The sequence below is a fragment of the Eucyclogobius newberryi genome, unplaced genomic scaffold (assembly GCF_026437365.1).
Source record: "Eucyclogobius newberryi isolate DKJ021-1_F unplaced genomic scaffold, fEucNew1.0.hap1 SCAF_17, whole genome shotgun sequence".
NCBI lineage: Eukaryota > Metazoa > Chordata > Actinopteri > Gobiiformes > Gobiidae > Eucyclogobius > Eucyclogobius newberryi.
The window spans coordinates 19,038,330-19,059,585 of record NW_027315801.1 but is presented as its reverse complement, the minus strand read 5'-3'; the positions used below and the strand labels follow the sequence as shown (position 1 = coordinate 19,059,585).

Here is a 21,256-nt window from a genome sequence, read left to right as displayed (position 1 = left end):
CACACACTAGAGGACACATGCTCCCACGCACACACCAGAGGACACACGCTCCCACCAGAGGACACACGCTCCCAGCAGAGGACACACGCTCCCAGCAGAGGACACACGCTCCCACCAGAGGACACAGGCTCCCACCAGAGGACACACGCTCCCACGCACACAACAGAGGACACATGCTCCCACGCACACACTAGAGGACACATGCTCCCACGCACACACCAGAGGACACACGCTCCCACGCACACACCAGAGGACCCACGCTCACACCAGAAGACACACGCTCCCACCAGAGGACACACGCTCCCACACCAGAGGACACATGTCCCCAGCACACAACAGAGGACACACGCTTCCACGCACACACCAGAGGACACACGCTCACACCAGAGGACACGCGCTCCCAGCACACACCAGAGGACACATGCTCCCACGCACACACCAGAGGACACATGTCCCCAGCACACACCAGAGGACACATGTCCCCAGCCCACACCCGAGGACACATGCTCCCAGCACACACCAGAGGACATATGTCCCCAGCACAAAAGTCCCCAGCACACATGTCCCCAGCACACACCAGAGGATACATGTTCCCAACACAAACCAGAGGACACACAGTCCCACGCACACACCAGAGGACACATGCTCCCAGCACACACACCAGCACACACTAGAGGACACATGCTCCCAGCACACACACCAGAGGACACATGTCCCCAGCACACACTAGAGGACACATGCTCCCACGCACGCACCAGAGGACACATGCTCCCACGCACACACCAGAGGACACATGCTCCCACGCACACACACCAGAGAACACATGTCCGCAGCACACACTAGAGGACACATGCTCCCACGCACACACCAGAGGACACACGCTCCCAGCACACACGCTCCCAGCACACACCAGAGGACACAGGCTCCCAGCACACACCAGAGGACAGAGGACACACGCTCCCACGCACACATCAGAGGACGTATGCTTCCAGCACACACCAGAGGACAGAGGACACATGCTCCCACGCACACACCAGAGGACACACGCTCCCACACACCAGAGGACACACGCTCCCAGCACACACCAGAGAACACATGTCCCCAGCACACACTAGAGGACACATGCTCCCACGCACGCACCAGAGGACACATGCTCCCAGCACACACCAGAGGACACATGCTCCCACGCACACAACAGAGGACACATGCTCCCACGCACACAACAGAGGACACATGCTCCCACGCACACAACAGAGGACACACGCTCCCAGCACACACCAGAGGACACATGCTCCAACGCACACACCAGAGGACACACGCTCCCAGCACACACCAGAGGACACCGGCTCCCAGCACACACCAGAGGACAGAGGACACACGCTCCCACGCACACATCAGAGGACGTATGCTTCCAGCACACACCAGAGGACACACGCTCCCACGCACACACCAGAGGACACACGCTCCCACGCACACACCAGAGGACACATGTCCCCAGCACACACCAGAGGACACACGCTCCCAGCACACACCAGAGGACACCGGCTCCCAGCACACACCAGAGGACAGAGGACACACGCTCCCACGCACACATCAGAGGACGTATGCTTCCAGCACACACCAGAGGACACACGCTCCCACGCACACACCAGAGGACACACGCTCCAAGCACACACCAGAGGACACATGCTCCCAACACACACAAGAGGACAGAAGACACACGCTCCCACGCACACACCAGAGGACACACGCTCCCACGCACACACCAGAGGACACATGTCCCCAGCACACACCAGAGGACACACGCTCCCACGCACACACCAGAGGACACATGCTCCCACGCACACACCAGAGGACAGAGGACACACGCTCCCACGCTCCCACGCACGCACCAGAGGACAAACACTCCCACGCACGTACCAGAGGACACACGCACACACCAGAGGACACATGCTCCCACGCACACACCAGAGGACACATGCTCCCACGCACACACCAGAGGACACATGCTCCCACGCACACACCAGAGGACACATGCTCCCACGCACCAGAGGACACATGCTCCCACGCACCATAGGACACATGCTCCCAAGCACACACCAGAGGGCACAAGCTCCCACGCACACACCAGAGGACAGAGGACACACGCTCCCAAGCACACGCCAGAGGACGCACGCTCGCACGCATGCACCAGAGGACACACGCTCGCACGCATGCACCAGAGGACACACGCTCGCACGCATCAGAGGACAGAAGTCACACGCTCCCACGCACACGCCAGAGGACACATGGTCCCACGCACACACCAGAGGACACACGCTCCCAGCACACACCAGAGGACACACGCTCCCAGCACATACCAGAGGACACAGGCTCCCAGCACACACCAGAGGACAGAGGACACACGCTTCCACGCACACATCAGAGGACGTATGCTTCCAGCACACACCAGAGGACACATGCTCCCACGCACACACCAGAGGACACACGCTCCCACACACACAACAGAGGACACATGCTCCCACGCACACAACAGAGGACACATGCTCCCACGCACACAACAGAGGACACATGCTCCCACGCACACAACAGAGGACACACGCTCCCAGCACACACCAGAGGCAACATGCTCCAACGCACACACCAGAGGACACACGCTCCCAGCACACACCAGAGGACACCGGCTCCCAGCACACACCAGAGGACAGAGGACACACGCTCCCACGCACACATCAGAGGACGTATGCTTCCAGCACACACCAGAGGACACACGCTCCCACGCACACACCAGAGGACACACGCTCCCACACCAGAGGACACATGTCCCCAGCACACACTAGAGGACACATGCTCCCACGCACGCACCAGAGGACACATGCTCCCAGCACACACACCAGAGGACACATGTCCCCAGCACACACTAGAGGACACATGCTCCCACGCACGCACCAGAGGACACATGCTCCCACGCACACACCAGAGGACACATGCTCCCACGCACACACACCAGAGGACACATGTCCCCAGCACACACTAGAGGACACATGCTCCCACGCACACACCAAAGGACACATGCTCCCAACACAGACAAGAGGACAGAGGACACATGCTCCCAAGCACACACCAGAGGACACGCGCTCCCACGCTCACACCAGAGGACACACGCTCCTACGCACACACCAGAGGACATATGCTCCCAGCACACACCAGAAGACACATGCTCCCAGCACACACCAGAAGACACATGCTCCCAAGCACACACCAGAAGACACATGCTCCCAAGCACACACCAGAGGACACGCACTCCCACGCTCACACCAGAGGACACACGCTCCTACGCACACACCAGAGGACATATGCTCACAGCACACACCAGAGGACACATGCTCCCAGCACACACGCTCCCACGCACACACCAGAGGACACATGCTCCCAGCACACGCGCTCCCACGCTCACACCAGAGGACACACGCTCACACCAGAGGACACACGCTCCCAAGCACACACCAGAGGACACGCGCTCCCACCAGAGGACAGACGCTCCCACGGACACACCAGAAGACACACGCTCCCATCACACACCAGAGGACACATGGTCCCACGCACACACACGAGGGCACACGCTCCCACGCACACACCAGAGGACACACGCTCCCAAGCACACACCAGAGGACAGATTACAGAGGACCCATGCTCCCAGCACACACCAGAGGACACATGCTCTCACGCACGCACCAGAGGACACATGCTCTCACGCACGCACCAGAGGACACACGCTCCCACGCACACACCAGAAGACACACGCTCCCACCAGAGGACACACGCTCCCACCAGAGGACACACGCTCCCACCAGAGGACACACGCTCCCACGCACACAACAGAGGACACATGCTCCCACGCACACACCAGAGGACACATGCTTCCACGCACACACCAGAGGACAGATTACAGAGGACCCATGCTCCCAGCACACACCAGAGGACACATGCTCTCACGCACGCACCAGAGGACACACGCTCCCACCAGAGGACACACGCTCCCAGCAGAGGACACACGCTCCCACCAGAGGACACAGGCTCCCACCAGAGGACACACGCTCCCACGCACACAACAGAGGACACATGCTCCCACGCACACACCAGAGGACGCATGCTCCCACGCACACACCAGAGGACACATGCTCCCACGCACACACCAGAGGACCCACGCTCACACCAGAAGACACACGCTCCCACCAGAGGACACACGCTCCCACAACAGAGGACACATGTCCCCAGCACACAACAGAGGACACATGCTCCCACGCACACACCAGAGGACACACGCTTCCACGCACACACCAGAGGACACACGCTCACACCAGAGGACACGCGCTCCCAGCACACACAAGAGGACACATGCTCCCACGCACACACCAGAGGACACATGTCCCCAGCCCACACCCGAGGACACATGCTCCCAGCACACACCAGAGGACATATGTCCCCAGCACAAAAGTCCCCAGCACACATGTCCCCAGCACACACCAGAGGATACATGTTCCCAACACAAACCAGAGGACACACAGTCCCACGCACACACCAGAGGACACATGCTCCCAGCACACACACCAGAGGACACATGTCCCCAGCACACACTAGAGGACACATGCTCCCAGCACACACACCAGAGGACACATGTCCCCAGCACACACTAGAGGACACATGCTCCCACGCACGCACCAGAGGACACATGCTCCCACGCACACACCAGAGGACACATGCTCCCACGCACACACACCAGAGAACACATGTCCCCAGCACACACTAGAGGACACATGCTCCCACGCACGCACCAGAGGACACATGCTCCCACGCACACACCAGAGGACACATGCTCCCACGCACACACACCAGAGAACACATGCTCCCACGCACACACACCAGAGAACACATGTCCCCAGCACACACTAGAGGACACATGCTCCCACGCACACACCAGAGGACACACGCTCCCAGCACACACGCTCCCAGCACACACCAGAGGACACATGCTCCCACGCACACACACCAGAGAACACATGCTCCCACGCACACACACCAGAGAACACATGTCCCCAGCACACACTAGAGGACACATGCTCCCACGCACACACCAGAGGACACACGCTCCCAGCACACACGCTCCCAGCACACACCAGAGGACACAGGCTCCCAGCACACACCAGAGGACAGAGGACACACGCTCCCACGCACACATCAGAGGAAGTATGCTTCCAGCACACACCAGAGGACAGAGGACACATGCTCCCACGCACACACCAGAGGACACACGCTCCCACACACCAGAGGACACACACTCCCAGCACACACCAGAGAACACATGTCCCCAGCACACACTAGAGGACACATGCTCCCACGCACGCACCAGAGGACACATGCTCCCAGCACACACCAGAGGACACATGCTCCCACGCACACAACAGAGGACACATGCTCCCACGCACACAACAGAGGACACATGCTCCCACGCACACAACAGAGGACACACGCTCCCAGCACACACCAGAGGACACATGCTCCAACGCACACACCAGAGGACACACGCTCCCAGCACACACCAGAGGACACCGGCTCCCAGCACACACCAGAGGACAGAGGACACACGCTCCCACGCACACATCAGAGGACGTATGCTTCCAGCACACACCAGAGGACACACGCTCCCACGCACACACCAGAGGACACACGCTCCAAGCACACACCAGAGGACACATGCTCCCAACACACACAAGAGGACAGAGGACACATGCTCCCACGCACACACCAGAGGACACACGCTCCCACGCACACACCAGAGGACACATGTCCCCAGCACACACCAGAGGACACATGTCCCCAGCACAAACCAGAGGACACACGCTCCCACGCACACACCAGAGGACACATGCTCCCACGCACACACCAGAGGACAGAGGACACACGCTCCCACGCTCCCACGCACGCACCAGAGGACAAACACTCCCACGCACGTACCAGAGGACACACGCACACACCAGAGGACACATGCTCCCACGCACACACCAGAGAACACATGCTCCCACGCACACACCAGAGGACACATGCTCCCACGCACACACCAGAGGACACATGCTCCCACGCACACACCAGAGGACACATGCTCCCACGCACCAGAGGACACATGCTCCCACGCACCATAGGACACATGCTCCCAAGCACACACCAGAGGGCACAAGCTCCCACGCACACACCAGAGGACAGAGGACACACGCTCCCACGCACACACCAGAGGACGCACGCTCGCACGCATGCACCAGAGGACACACGCTCGCACGCATGCACCAGAGGACACACGCTCGCACGCATCAGAGGACAGAAGTCACACGCTCCCACGCACACGCCAGAGGACACATGGTCCCACGCACACACCAGAGGACACACGCTCCCAGCACACACCAGAGGACACACGCTCCCAGCACACACCAGAGGACACAGGCTCCCAGCACACACCAGAGGACAGAGGACACACGCTCCCACGCACACATCAGAGGACGTATGCTTCCAGCACACACCAGAGGACACATGCTCCCACGCACACACCAGAGGACACACGCTCCCACACACCAGAGGACACACGCTCCCAGCACACACCAGAGAACACATGTCCCCAGCACACACTAGAGGACACATGCTCCCACGCACGCACCAGAGGACACATGCTCCCAGCACACACCAGAGGACACATGCTCCCACGCACACAACAGAGGACACATGCTCCCACGCACACAACAGAGGACACATGCTCCCACGCACACAACAGAGGACACACGCTCCCAGCACACACCAGAGGACACATGCTCCAACGCACACACCAGAGGACACACGCTCCCAGCACACACCAGAGGACACCGGCTCCCAGCACACACCAGAGGACAGAGGACACACGCTCCCACGCACACATCAGAGGACGTATGCTTCCAGCACACACCAGAGGACACACGCTCCCACGCACACACCAGAGGACACACGCTCCCAAGCACACACCAGAGGACACACGCTCCCAACACACACAAGAGGACAGAGGACACACGCTCCCACGCACACACCAGAGGACACACGCTCCCACGCACACACCAGAGGACACATGTCCCCAGCACACACCAGAGGACACACGCTCCCACGCACACACCAGAGGACACATGCTCCCACGCACACACCAGAGGACAGAGGACACACGCTCCCACGCTCCCACGCACGCACCAGAGGACAAACACTCCCACGCACGTACCAGAGGACACACGCACACACATGCTCCCACGCACACAACAGAGGACACATGCTCCCACGCACCAGAGGACACATGCTCCCACGCACCATAGGACACATGCTCCCAAGCACACACCAGAGGGCACAAGCTCCCACGCACACACCAGAGGACAGAGGACACACGCTCCCACGCACACACCAGAGGACACACGCTCGCACGCATGCACCAGAGGACACACGCTCGCACGCATGCACCAGAGGACACACGCTCGCACGCATCAGAGGACAGAAGTCACACGCTCCCACGCACACGCCAGAGGACACATGGTCCCACGCACACACCAGAGGACACACGCTCCCAGCACACACCAGAGGACACACGCTCCCAGCACACACCAGAGGACACACGCTCCCAGCACATACCAGAGGACACAGGCTCCCAGCACACACCAGAGGACAGAGGACACACGCTCCCACGCACACATCAGAGGACGTATGCTTCCAGCACACACCAGAGGACACATGCTCCCACGCACACACCAGAGGACACACGCTCCCACACACCAGAGGACACACGCTCCCAGCACACACCAGAGAACACATGTCCCCAGCACACACTAGAGGACACATGCTCCAATGCACGCACCAGAGGACACATGCTCCCAGCACACACCAGAGGACACATGCTCCCACGCACACAACAGAGGACACATGCTCCCACGCACACAACAGAGGACACATGCTCCCACGCACACAACAGAGGACACACGCTCCCAGCACACACCAGAGGACACATGCTCCAACGCACACACCAGAGGACACACGCTCCCAGCACACACCAGAGGACACCGGCTCCCAGCACACACCAGAGGACAGAGGACACACGCTCCCACGCACACATCAGAGGACGTATGCTTCCAGCACACACCAGAGGACACACGCTCCCACGCACACACCAGAGGACACACGCTCCCAAGCACACACCAGAGGACACACGCTCCCAACACACACAAGAGGACAGAGGACACACGCTCCCACGCACACACCAGAGGACACACGCTCCCACGCACACACCAGAGGACACATGTCCCCAGCACACACCAGAGGACACACGCTCCCACGCACACACCAGAGGACACATGCTCCCACGCACACACCAGAGGACAGAGGACACACGCTCCCACGCTCCCACGCACGCACCAGAGGACAAACACTCCCACGCACGTACCAGAGGACACACGCACACACCAGAGGACACATGCTCCCACGCACACACCAGAGGACCCACGCTCACACCAGAAGACACACGCTCCCACCAGAGGACACACGCTCCCACACCAGAGGACACATGTCCCCAGCACACAACAGAGGACACATGCTCCCACGCACACACCAGAGGACACACGCTTCCACGCACACATCAGAGGACACACGCTCACACCAGAGGACACGCGCTCCCAGCACACACCAGAGGACACATGCTCCCACGCACACACCAGAGGACACATGTCCCCAGCACACACCAGAGGACACATGTCCCCAGCCCACACCCGAGGACACATGCTCCCAGCACACACCAGAGGACATATGTCCCCAGCACAAAAGTCCCCAGCACACATGTCCCCAGCACACACCAGAGGATACATGTTCCCAACACAAACCAGAGGACACACAGTCCCACGCACACACCAGAGGACACATGCTCCCAGCACACACACCAGAGGACACATGCTCCCAGCACACACACCAGAGGACACATGTCCCCAGCACACACTAGAGGACACATGCTCCCACGCACGCACCAGAGGACACATGCTCCCACGCACACACCAGAGGACACATGCTCCCACGCACACACACCAGAGAACACATGTCCCCAGCACACACACCAGAGAACACATGTCCCCAGCACACACTAGAGGACACATGCTCCCACGCACACACCAGAGGACACACGCTCCCAGCACACACGCTCCCAGCACACACCAGAGGACACAGGCTCCCAGCACACACCAGAGGACAGAGGACACACGCTCCCACGCACACATCAGAGGACGTATGCTTCCAGCACACACCAGAGGACAGAGGACACATGCTCCCACGCACACACCAGAGGACACACGCTCCCACACACCAGAGGACACACGCTCCCAGCACACACCAGAGAACACATGTCCCCAGCACACACTAGAGGACACATGCTCCCACGCACGCACCAGAGGACACATGCTCCCAGCACACACCAGAGGACACATGCTCCCACGCACACAACAGAGGACACATGCTCCCACGCACACAACAGAGGACACATGCTCCCACGCACACAACAGAGGACACACGCTCCCAGCACACACCAGAGGACACATGCTCCAACGCACACACCAGAGGACACACGCTCCCAGCACACACCAGAGGACACCGGCTCCCAGCACACACCAGAGGACAGAGGACACACGCACCCACGCACACATCAGAGGACGTATGCTTCCAGCACACACCAGAGGACACACGCTCCCACGCACACACCAGAGGACACACGCTCCAAGCACACACCAGAGGACACATGCTCCCAACACACACAAGAGGACAGAGGACACACGCTCCCACGCACACACCAGAGGACACACGCTCCCACGCACACACCAGAGGACACATGTCCCCAGCACACACCAGAGGACACATGTCCCCAGCACACACCAGAGGACACACGCTCCCACGCACACACCAGAGGACACACGCTCCCACGCACACACCAGAGGACAGAGGACACACGCTCCCACGCTCCCACGCACGCACCAGAGGACAAACACTCCCACGCACGTACCAGAGGACACACGCACACACCAGAGGACACATGCTCCCACGCACACACCAGAGGACACATGCTCCCACGCACACACCAGAGGACACATGCTCCCACGCACACACCAGAGGACACATGCTCCCACGCACACACCAGAGGACACATGCTCCCACGCACACACCAGAGGACACATGCTCCCACGCACCAGAGGACACATGCTCCCACGCACCATAGGACACATGCTCCCAAGCACACACCAGAGGGCACAAGCTCCCACGCACACACCAGAGGACAGAGGACACACGCTCCCACGCACACACCAGAGGACGCACGCTCGCACGCATGCACCAGAGGACACACGCTCGCACGCATCAGAGGACAGAAGTCACACGCTCCCACGCACACACCAGAGGACACACGCTCCCAGCACACACCAGAGGACACACGCTCCCAGCACACACCAGAGTACACAGGCTCCCAGCACACACCAGAGGACAGAGGACACACGCTCCCACGCACACATCAGAGGACGTATGCTTCCAGCACACACCAGAGGACACATGCTCCCACGCACACACCAGAGGACACACGCTCCCACACACCAGAGGACACACGCTCCCAGCACACACCAGAGAACACATGTCCCCAGCACACACTAGAGGACACATGCTCCCACGCACGCACCAGAGGACACATGCTCCCAGCACACACCAGAGGACACATGCTCCCACGCACACAACAGAGGACACATGCTCCCACGCACACAACAGAGGACACATGCTCCCACGCACACAATAGAGGACACACGCTCCCAGCACACACCAGAGGACACACGCTCCCAGCACACACCAGAGGACACCGGCTCCCAGCACACACCAGAGGACAGAGGACACACGCTCCCACGCACACATCAGAGGACGTATGCTTCCAGCACACACCAGAGGACACACGCTCCCACGCACACACCAGAGGACACACGCTCCCAAGCACACACCAGAGGACACACGCTCCCAACACACACAAGAGGACAGAGGACACACGCTCCCACGCACACACCAGAGGACACATGTCCCCAGCACACACCAGAGGACACACGCTCCCACGCACACACCAGAGGACACATGCTCCCACGCACACACCAGAGGACAGAGGACACACGCTCCCACGCTCCCACGCACGCACCAGAGGACAAACACTCCCACGCACGTACCAGAGGACACACGCACACACCAGAGGACACATGCTCCCACGCACACAACAGAGGACACATGCTCCCACGCACACACCAGAGGACACATGCTCCCACGCACACACCAGAGGACACATGCTCCCACGCACCAGAGGACACATGCTCCCACGCACCATAGGACACATGCTCCCACGCACCATAGGACACATGCTCCCAAGCACACACCAGAGGGCACAAGCTCCCACGCACACACCAGAGGACAGAGGACACACGCTCCCACGCACACACCAGAGGACACACGCTCGTACGCATGCACCAGAGGACACACGCTCGCACGCATGCACCAGAGGACACACGCTCGCACGCATCAGAGGACAGAAGTCACACGCTCCCACGCACACGCCAGAGGACACATGGTCCCACGCACACACCAGAGGACACACGCTCCCAGCACACACCAGAGGACACACGCTCCCAGCACACACCAGAGGACACACGCTCCCAGCACACACCAGAGGACACAGGCTCCCAGCACACACCAGAGGACAGAGGACACACGCTCCCACGCACACACCAGAGGACACATGCTCCCACGCACACACCAGAGGACAGAGGACACACGCTCCCACGCTCCCACGCACGCACCAGAGGACAAACACTCCCACGCACGTACCAGAGGACACATGCACACACCAGAGGACACATGCTCCCACGCACACACCAGAGGACACATGCTCCCACGCACACACCAGAGGACACATGCTCCCACGCACACACCAGAGGACACATGCTCCCACGCACCAGAGGACACATGCTCCCACGCACCATAGGACACATGCTCCCAAGCACACACCAGAGGGCACAAGCTCCCACGCACACACCAGAGGACAGAGGACACACGCTCCCACGCACACACCAGAGGACACACGCTCGCACGCACGCACCAGAGGACACACGCTCCCACGCACACACCAGAGGGCACAAGCTCCCACGCACACACCAGAGGACAGAGGACACACGCTCCCACGCACACACCAGAGGACACATGCTCCCACGCACCATAGGACACATGCTCCCAAGCACACACCAGAGGGCACAAGCTCCCACGCACACACCAGAGGACAGAGGACACACGCTCCCACGCACACACCAGAGGACACACGCTCGCACGCATGCACCAGAGGACACACGCTCGCACGCATCAGAGGACAGAAGTCACACGCTCCCACGCACACGCCAGAGGACACATGCTCCTCCTCTACAGCAGAACAACAGCTTGGCCCACTCGAGTCTATTTACCTATTGGTCCACTGGGGAAATCCCTGGTAGCAGGTCTCCTCATATATATATATTTAGGTCTACATGTAGACTGCTCCTTCACCTGGAGTGTTCAAGTGGACAGTCTGTGCTCTCGGCTCCTACAATTACTTCATTTTATGCGCTGTCTGAGACTATATGGGGTCAGTGTGAAAGCTGCCATTTCAGTTTTACCAGCCAGCTGGAGATGTGTCCGACCATTCCCATGTTCTCCACTCAGACTATGACCTTCTGCCCTCAGGGAGGTGTTATAGGGTCCCCCAGTGCAGACTCAGCTGCTACAAAAACTGTTTAAACCTGTGCCTAGAAACTGAAGCAGTGCCTTCTTACTTGATTGTGGTTGTATGATTTGTATCGTGTCGTTTTTTAATTGAAGGCACTAAAGCATGTCCAAGACACATTTTGTACGTGTGTATTAGTTCTTTTAGCACATTTACATACATACATAATGTACATTGTAAGAGCACTGCCTATGGACCTTCTCAGCACTAATAAGCAGCACACTAACAATGAGTTTAATTGTTTAGCCTGTCCACACAAGCAGAGGAGAGCTCGCCAGGTCATGGCTAATCCCATGGCCATATGTGTCCACGACGCTCAGGTGAGGAGCACAGATGGCTCCACGCTCAGGCTGTAGGACAGGGATAAACCCAGGATTGCGCCAACAAACCAAGGAAATGCTCAGAAAGGGAGGAGGGGACAAACAGAAGTTCATAAGTGAAGTTCCACAAAGCCAAAGTGACTTTGGACCTCAGACAGGACCTCAGACAGGGTAGTCACAGGGTTAAAAGAGACAGACACACAGACAACCCTTCGCTCTCACATTCATTCACCAATGTACCTAAATTGCTTTGCCACCGTAGACCCACAAGGCCCAAAGTTACTGGGATAGGTTCCAGTCCCTTGCGACCCCTAACGGTAACAGTGAAATAAAGCCGTCTGCCGCCTCACTATGCACTAGGCACAGCTTTGGGGTATAAGGTGTGAGTGGAGTAAAGCGTTCATGTTCCAATAAGAGAGGGGAGATTTGGCAAAATAATGTATATTCACCATATTTTTTTTATTAATCACAATTTAATGTTAAAGTTTCTGATTAAAAACAAATACAAATGTCTGAGTCTTAATTTGAGGGACATAAACAGGATTTTCAAACAAATGTCTTCTTCAGTAGTCTGAAGTCCAAACCACATGCTGGTAGTATAGTGACCTCTCCATTCAAAAGACCCGAGTATGTCACTGACGCTTCCAATTTGATTCACTTTAAAGCCTTAGATTTAATAACAGTCTATGGTTACTAAGCAACATGTGTCTCAAAACTTAACCATAACAAATTCAGAGCCGAAACAAAATTGAGAAGATCTTGACAAAAAAAACATCTAATCTAACATTTTAAATCCAATCTACTTTTTCCTTTTAAGATGTACCTGGGATATTTGTTTATCATGTCTTATGAAAATTGATTTGAGATATTTTACAGCTTTATTTCTATAATAGAATATTTGCACCGGTGTCTTGCTAGTTGCTGTTGCTATTACAAAAACATCTGTATAAGTGGGGCTGTAGATGATGATGGTTGTCCAGCTCTTACCCATGTAACCCAGACTCCATCCGGAAGCCATAGTGCATGAGGATTTTAGCCACACCTGCCCCCGACTGTGCTGCTCCATAGAGGAAAGGGCCCGCTTTGGCTGGGGCCCCTTCAATAGCTCCTCAATGGCTTCATCGGGCCGGTCCTCATCGAGCCCGGGCCGGGCCTCCTCGGGCCGGGCCTCCTCGGGTTTTCCCCCTCTGCTCTGCTCCTCTTTGGGGTTTTGGCCAACTCTCTGGCAGCGCTTGCTCCAGTCCAGCCCTCTTGCAGGGGGTCCGGGTTTGTCGGCTGTGGAGTGCTTCAAAGTCTGCGACAAACGGCTGCTCTTTCGAGATGACATTTCCGAATAACATTCAACCAAATACAAAAATCAGTTTGACCTCCTGAAAAATCACCAGCTGGTCTCAAGCTCAAAGTACTTCAGATGAAAATGAAGAGTTATGGTAGATGTTGAGCAGGCGCCATCCCATCCAGGTTCCTTGTGGTAGCAGGTACGAGCTCTGGTTTGAATGAGCACAGTCTGGTTCTGGGGTGTGGGGGACGTGCAGGAGGTGTAGAGCCTTAATCCCCTGTAGCTCTAATCCTCATTTGTAGATTTACTGATGAGTGAATCGAAGCACACACACCAGGGATCACCACCGTCACACATCTTTTATAATAATCAATTCCACATGCAAAATTCACTTTTTTGAGCTTTTAACAATGTTCTAACATTGTTCCCTCATCAAAAACATGCTTGGAGTAGCATTTAGCTTCAGTCACACCGTCACAGACTCCAGCAGGATTTTGACGAAAAATTGCTTCACGCGCTCTTATCTTTTGACTTAAAAGGTGGTATGGACAATTTTTTTCAGCAAATTTTTTATCATATTTCCTCGTGGCGTGGATAAATCATTTGTCCTGCCACGTAAAACGCACCTACCGCTCACCTGCAGCCGCGTCAGGCTCGTCCCCACGTTTCCGCATGCCTAAGCGCATGGATCTATCATAATATAGTTCCCTCAGTGTACGGGGCAAAATGAAGACGAGAAAGACAGTTCGAGCTGACTCAGAAGTGGACAGAAATCTACGGGAGACGAGCGATGCGCTCCATTGCGCTGATAAACAAACGCACGTGTGTGTTGTATCGGTCCGCACGGGGGAGTGCGCATGCGCACTTCCGCCTGCGTTCTCAAATCGCAGAAAAATCGCCCATACCGCCTTTCATACCGCTTTTATATTTCATGTAATGCTATTTTGTGTTGTCGACGGTACTAGAGTTGTAGTTACAGGACAATAACTTATGTGAAGTCTTCCAGTCTGGGTTCAGGGCCCACCACAGCAGGGTCCAGAGCCCACCACAGCAGGGTCCAGAACCCACCACAGCAGGGTCCAGGGCCCACCACAGCAGGGTTCAGAGCCCACCACAGCACTGAAACTGCACTAGTTAAAGTCACAGATGATTTGTTATTAGCTGCAGATGATGGACTGGTCTCAATCCTGGTTCTGACCTCAGCGTTTGACACCATCAACCACAACATTCTACTGCAGAGGTTAGAATGTGATGTAGGTGTCAGAGGCCCCGCCCTCAGCTGGTTTGAATCCTGTTTATCTGATAGGTACCAATTTGTTCATGTAAACCAGAGCTCCTCACCCCTGATCTGTGGAGTGCCCCAAGGGTCAGTCCTGGGTCCCCTTCTGTTCAACCTCTACATGTTGCCGTTAGGTCAGTTGATACGCAGTGAAAATGTGTCCAATCACAATGATGCAGACGACACTCAGATCTATGTTTCACTGTCGGCAGATGACTATGGACCAGTGAATTCACTCTGTCACTGCATCCAACAGATCAGTGTGTGGAGGCAAAGCAACTTTCTCCAGCTGAACTCAGACAAGACTGAAATCATCGTCTTTGTCACAGAAACAAAGAGAACGTGTAACAGCCACGTCAAATCAACAGCAGCTTTTTACCTTCTAAAAAAAAAAAAGCCAAAATCCAAAATATAGTGTCTAAACCAGATTGAGAGACTTATCCATGTGTTTGTCTCCAGTAGATTAGACTACTGTGACGGCCTAGTCACTGGCCTCTCCAAACAAGCTGTAAAACAGCTGGCAAGGCAAGGCAAGGCAAGTTTATTTGTAGAGCACATTTCATACACAAGGCAATTCAAAGTGCTTCACACAGCAGGAAAAATGCATTCAAATCACAAAGAAATTACAGAAACAGAAATACAATAAAATTAACTAAATTAAAAATGATCAATCCAACTGATTTTCTAAACTAATAAAATCACAAACAAAAGAGAAGAGTGCAAAGAAAAAATCCGCTGCAGTACATCCAGAACGCTGCTGCTCGGGTCCTGACTAGAACCAGGAAGTACCATCACATTAGTCCTGTTCTCAGGTCTCTGCACTGGCTCCCTTTAAACCATAGACTTTAAAGCAGCTCTGCTTGTGTACAAGTCTCTCCATGGCTTAGCACCAAAGTACATCTCGGGCATGTTCGTGCCTTATGAACCATCTCGGACTCTGAGGACCTCAGGGACCGGCCTCCTGCTGGTGCCAGAGTCAGGACTAAACATGGGGAATCTGCGTTTCAGTTTTATGCAGCTAAAATCTGGAACATTCTTCCTGAAGATGTGAAACTGGTTCTACTCTGACAATGTTCAAATCTAAGCTAAAAGAGTTTTGTTTAGTTGTGCATGTGACTGAAAGGATTTTTCTTTGCACTCTCCTCTTTTATTTCTTAAACTGCTTTGTGATTTCTGTCATTTCTTTGTGATTTTAATGCATTTAATGCATTAATGCACTCAGTGCTTCACACATTGCATTGTGTATGAAATGTGCTCTACAAATAAACTTGCATTGCCTTGCCTTCTAAAGATACTTACGGTGTGTCACAGGGGTCAGTACTAGGTCCAGTTCTGTTTACTCTTTATATGCTGCCGTTAGGTCACATGGCATTATCTTCCACTGCTCTGCAGATGTATTTATGAATGAAACCTGATCAGAGCGATCAAGTAGACAGACTTAGTGATTGTGTGAAGGAGATAAAAACCTGAAGAACACTTAATTATCTGCTTCTTAAGCCTGAAAAAACCGAGGTCATTGTGCTGGTCCTAAACATGTACGAGACGCTTTATCTGAACAGATAGTCACACTGGACAATGTCAGTGTAGCCTCCAGTTCTACTGTAAGAAACCTCAGAGTCTTATTTGACCAGGAGCTCTCATTTAAAGCTCATACAAATCAAGCCAGGAAAACAGACTATTTCCATCTGCGTAATATAGATAAAATCAGAAGAATCCGGCCTAAAAGTGATGCTGAAAAACTTATCCATGCATTTTTAACATCTAGATTGGACTGTAACTCCTGCTCACAGCGTGTCCTAAAAGCTCCATAAAAAGCGTTCAACTGGTTCAAAATGCAGCAGCAAGATTACAAACAGGAACTAAAAGAAGAGAGCACATTACGTGCTGGAGTCTCTTCACTGGCTCCTGTCGAGTTTAGAATCAAATTTGAACTCCTCCTCCTGACCTACAAAGCCATAAATGACATGGCCCATTCTACCTCAAAGATGCTATAGAACAATCTCATCCAAACAGAGCTCTTTGCTCTCAAAATGCTGGCCTTCTGGTGGTCCCAAGAGTCTCTAAAAGCACAGTAGGAGGTAGAGCCTTTTGGTGGTCCCAAGAGTATCTAAAAGCACAGTAGGAGGTAGAGCGCCTGTGTTATGGAATCAGCTCCTGTCCATGTTAAAGAGGACGACACAGTCTCTTCATTTAAGACCAGTCCTCTTTGAAATGGCTTAGGCAGAGCAAAAAATATGTCTGTTTGCCGTAACCCGACCGACTTGGTAGAAAAATAGCCGACTGAAAAAAATATATCAGCAACTTTGTCAAAATGATGCCAATTATTTTTTATTTGTCTTATATCTCGCCGACTCACCGACCGTTTTTCCAAAAAGCGCCGTGTTGAATAATTTTGTATCACTGGAACTCGCTAGAAATATTTTAAAGCCGAAAATGTAGCGAAAACCGCCACGAAATGTAACCAACACGAACGGAGAACGTCTCATTGAATGTTGAATTAGACTCACGACGCCTGGAGGTCACTGCGGGTCACTGGCAAATAAATTAAAATGGCGACAACGACAACATGTGTGTTCAATGTGTCGGTGACAGATCGGTCGAAGCGAGGAAACAGAGGGAGAATTAAGAATAAGTTGATGGTTTTAAGACTGATACGTGGCGTGATGTGCTCGTGGACTTGGAGGTGAAAAAGAGCTCGTTATTCTGTGACGCTGAGCGCCAACAAAGCGTCCGAACATTCAAACGAAGCGGAGTTAAACCAACAAATACTGGTCGCAACGGGATATGACAGGAGCTTGAAATATGCAGATTTTGTCATGTAAGATGACCAAGACGTGGAGAATGAGGATTCTATGACAGAGGAGAATGCCATGACGACAGAGGAGAACGCCATGACGGTGATGATGCTGCACAAGTTAAAACTCTCCCTGACAAAATTCCAGCCACATCAAAAAGGTTTACAGGTATTTTTCTTCAAAAAAATCAATCAATATTTAATTTATTAACATCCACACTTGTCGTCACTTTATTTTCATTTATTCATGTTTTTGTTTTGTACATTTACGGTAGCATCTCTCCTGATAAATTATAATATTAACTTAAATTCATAGGCAAAGTATCATTAAATGGGTGGATTTTCATATTTTATATACGAATTTGGATTTTTTTATGCCTTCAAAGTAAAAAATATATATAATTTACCTACCTATCCACTTGAAAAATGTTGGGTTGGGTTACAGCAAACGGGGCAGCCTTATGGTCAGGCCAGTTAGGAACAGAAATATAAAGCTACAGTTTCAGCTCCGCTGCCCTAGGAGCAACTCTGGGGGAAGTATGGCAGCTAGAGCTCTGTCCTTATTCTACTACTTATTCTATCAAACAATATTTAATATTTAATTTCTCTTGCAATCTGTTCATTGCCTTTCCTTTTTCTCAGACCCAGATGCTCCTCGACTCCCTGGAGAAGCGGTCTCTACTACATATGGACGGTTCTTCATCTGCCTCAAGGAACTGGTTCTCCTCCTGAAGAACTGGTTCTCCTCCTGGGGGGACAGGGGACTCTAGGACATTTGTCTAAGGACACAGGACTCTGGGACATTGCCAAGTCCCTATGAACATTGTTTAATTTGTTTTTCACCGTCGCCCTCCGAGACAACAGCTGTTGTGATTTTGACGATATAAAAATAAATTGAATTGAAATAGCTGAATGAATCCAGTCACACTGACTGGACACGAGGTGGTTGTGTACACACAGGTGACCGCTCCCCTGCACAGCAGCAGCACTGACCACTGACCACTGACCAGCACTGACCAGCACTGACTACTGGTCAGCACTGGTCACAGCTTTTTGGCTTAAATGTGGACACTTTTGCCTCATTTTGACACTCTTAAAACCTTCCTTAATATCTTCCTTGTGTTTTGGGATAATGAACTCATTCCAAACGTGTTTCACTCTGGTCACCATGACCTGTGATCACCATGACACTTTTGAATCGGTTTCTGATGTACCTGTGTGGCATTCTAAACTCTACGCTCTCATTTAATGACAAAACAATGATGACAATCTTTTCAAAGAAAACTGGCCAGAACAACACGTGGATGGAAGTCACTAGAACATATTGACCATGTCCAGATGAACACTCACCGTGTCCTTGGAGCTTGCCTTTGCCTTTGGCGCGTTTCCCCGGGAGATACTTCCCGATACTGGCCTTGTACCTGTTCGGCCGGCTGGCTCTGGTCTGCGCCGCGGTCCATGTCCCGTAAAGGAGGATCTTGAACAAGCTGTCCCGGAAGAACCAGAGGCACAGCGACTCCTGGGAGTTAGTGCGATGCGGCATGCTCACATCCCGGCGCCGAGGGCGCGCAGTCCCGGTGCCAAGTCCCGGTGCCGAGCAGTCCCGGTGCCGAGGGCGCGCAGTCCCGGTGCCGGTGCACTTTGAAACAGAAGCAGCCGGATCTCCAGCAGGTGAGGACAGGTGAGGACACAGCCTGGAGACAACTTCTTCTATTGGAGATTTATGGCGATTGGAAAACTTTAAAAAGTGCATTACCGCCACCTGCTGTTGTGAATATGTTAGTTCTAATGTGTGAAACAGAAAAGAAAACCAAACCATGTAGAGTCCAGAGTTCAAGTGTGGACACCACAGAGTGAAGACAAAAGGACAAGAGCTCAGCGTCTCTGGAACTCCTTCAGGACTGTTGAAGACTATTTCAGGAGGCGACCTCTTGAAGCTCATCAAGAGAATGAAGAGTGTGTGAAGCAGGATCAATAATTCCACATGTTCCTTCATAGTTTTGATGCTTCAGTTTGAATCTACAATTTCCATAGTCATGAAAATAAAGAAAACTCTTTGAATGAGGTGTGTCCAAACGTTTGCTCTGTGCTGTCTGTAGTTCTTTCAATTCTCTGATCAGTTCTGGACGCAAAAGTTCTCCTTAAGCGTGTTAGATCTTCCCCAGTGTCCTCACCTTTAGGGACCTTTAGGAACCTTTAGGAACCTTTAGGAGGACCATGCATCGAGGACCATGTCAATTCTGACCACTTCTTTTTTAAGAAACACTTTTTCTCCTCTCACCATGTCTCCTCACCATGTCTCCTCACACCATGTCTCCTCACCATGTCTCCTCTCACCATGTCTCCTCACACCATGTCTCCTCACCATGTCTCCTCACCATGTCTCCTCACCATGTCTCCTCACACCATGTCTCCTCACCATGTCTCCTCTCACCATGTCTCCTCACACCATGTCTCCTCACACCATGTCTCCTCACCATGTCTCCTCACCATGTCTCCTCACCATGTCTCCTCACCATGTCTCCTCTCACCATGTCTCCTCACACCATGTCTCCTCACCATGTCTCCTCACCATGTCTCCTCACCATGTCTCCTCACACCATGTCTCCTCACCATGTCTCCTCTCACCATGTCTCCTCACACCATGTCTCCTCACACCATGTCTCCTCACACCATGTCTCCTCACCATGTCTCCTCACCATGTCTCCTCACCATGTCTCCTCACCAT

At 54.0% G+C, this 21,256-nt stretch overlaps 1 protein-coding gene across 1 annotated transcript in view; it reads right to left on the bottom strand.

The window, feature by feature from the left end:
- The window catches only part of LOC140363582 (uncharacterized), a 123,318-nt gene extending 103,245 nt beyond the window's left edge, over window positions 1–20,073 (bottom strand). The window contains 1 exon segment of the mRNA XM_072450216.1: window positions 19,879–20,073. Within this exon segment, the coding sequence (XP_072306317.1) occupies window positions 19,879–20,071 (193 nt within the window). The 5' untranslated portion in view covers window positions 20,072–20,073.
- Between the last annotated feature and the right edge of the window lie 1,183 nt (window positions 20,074–21,256).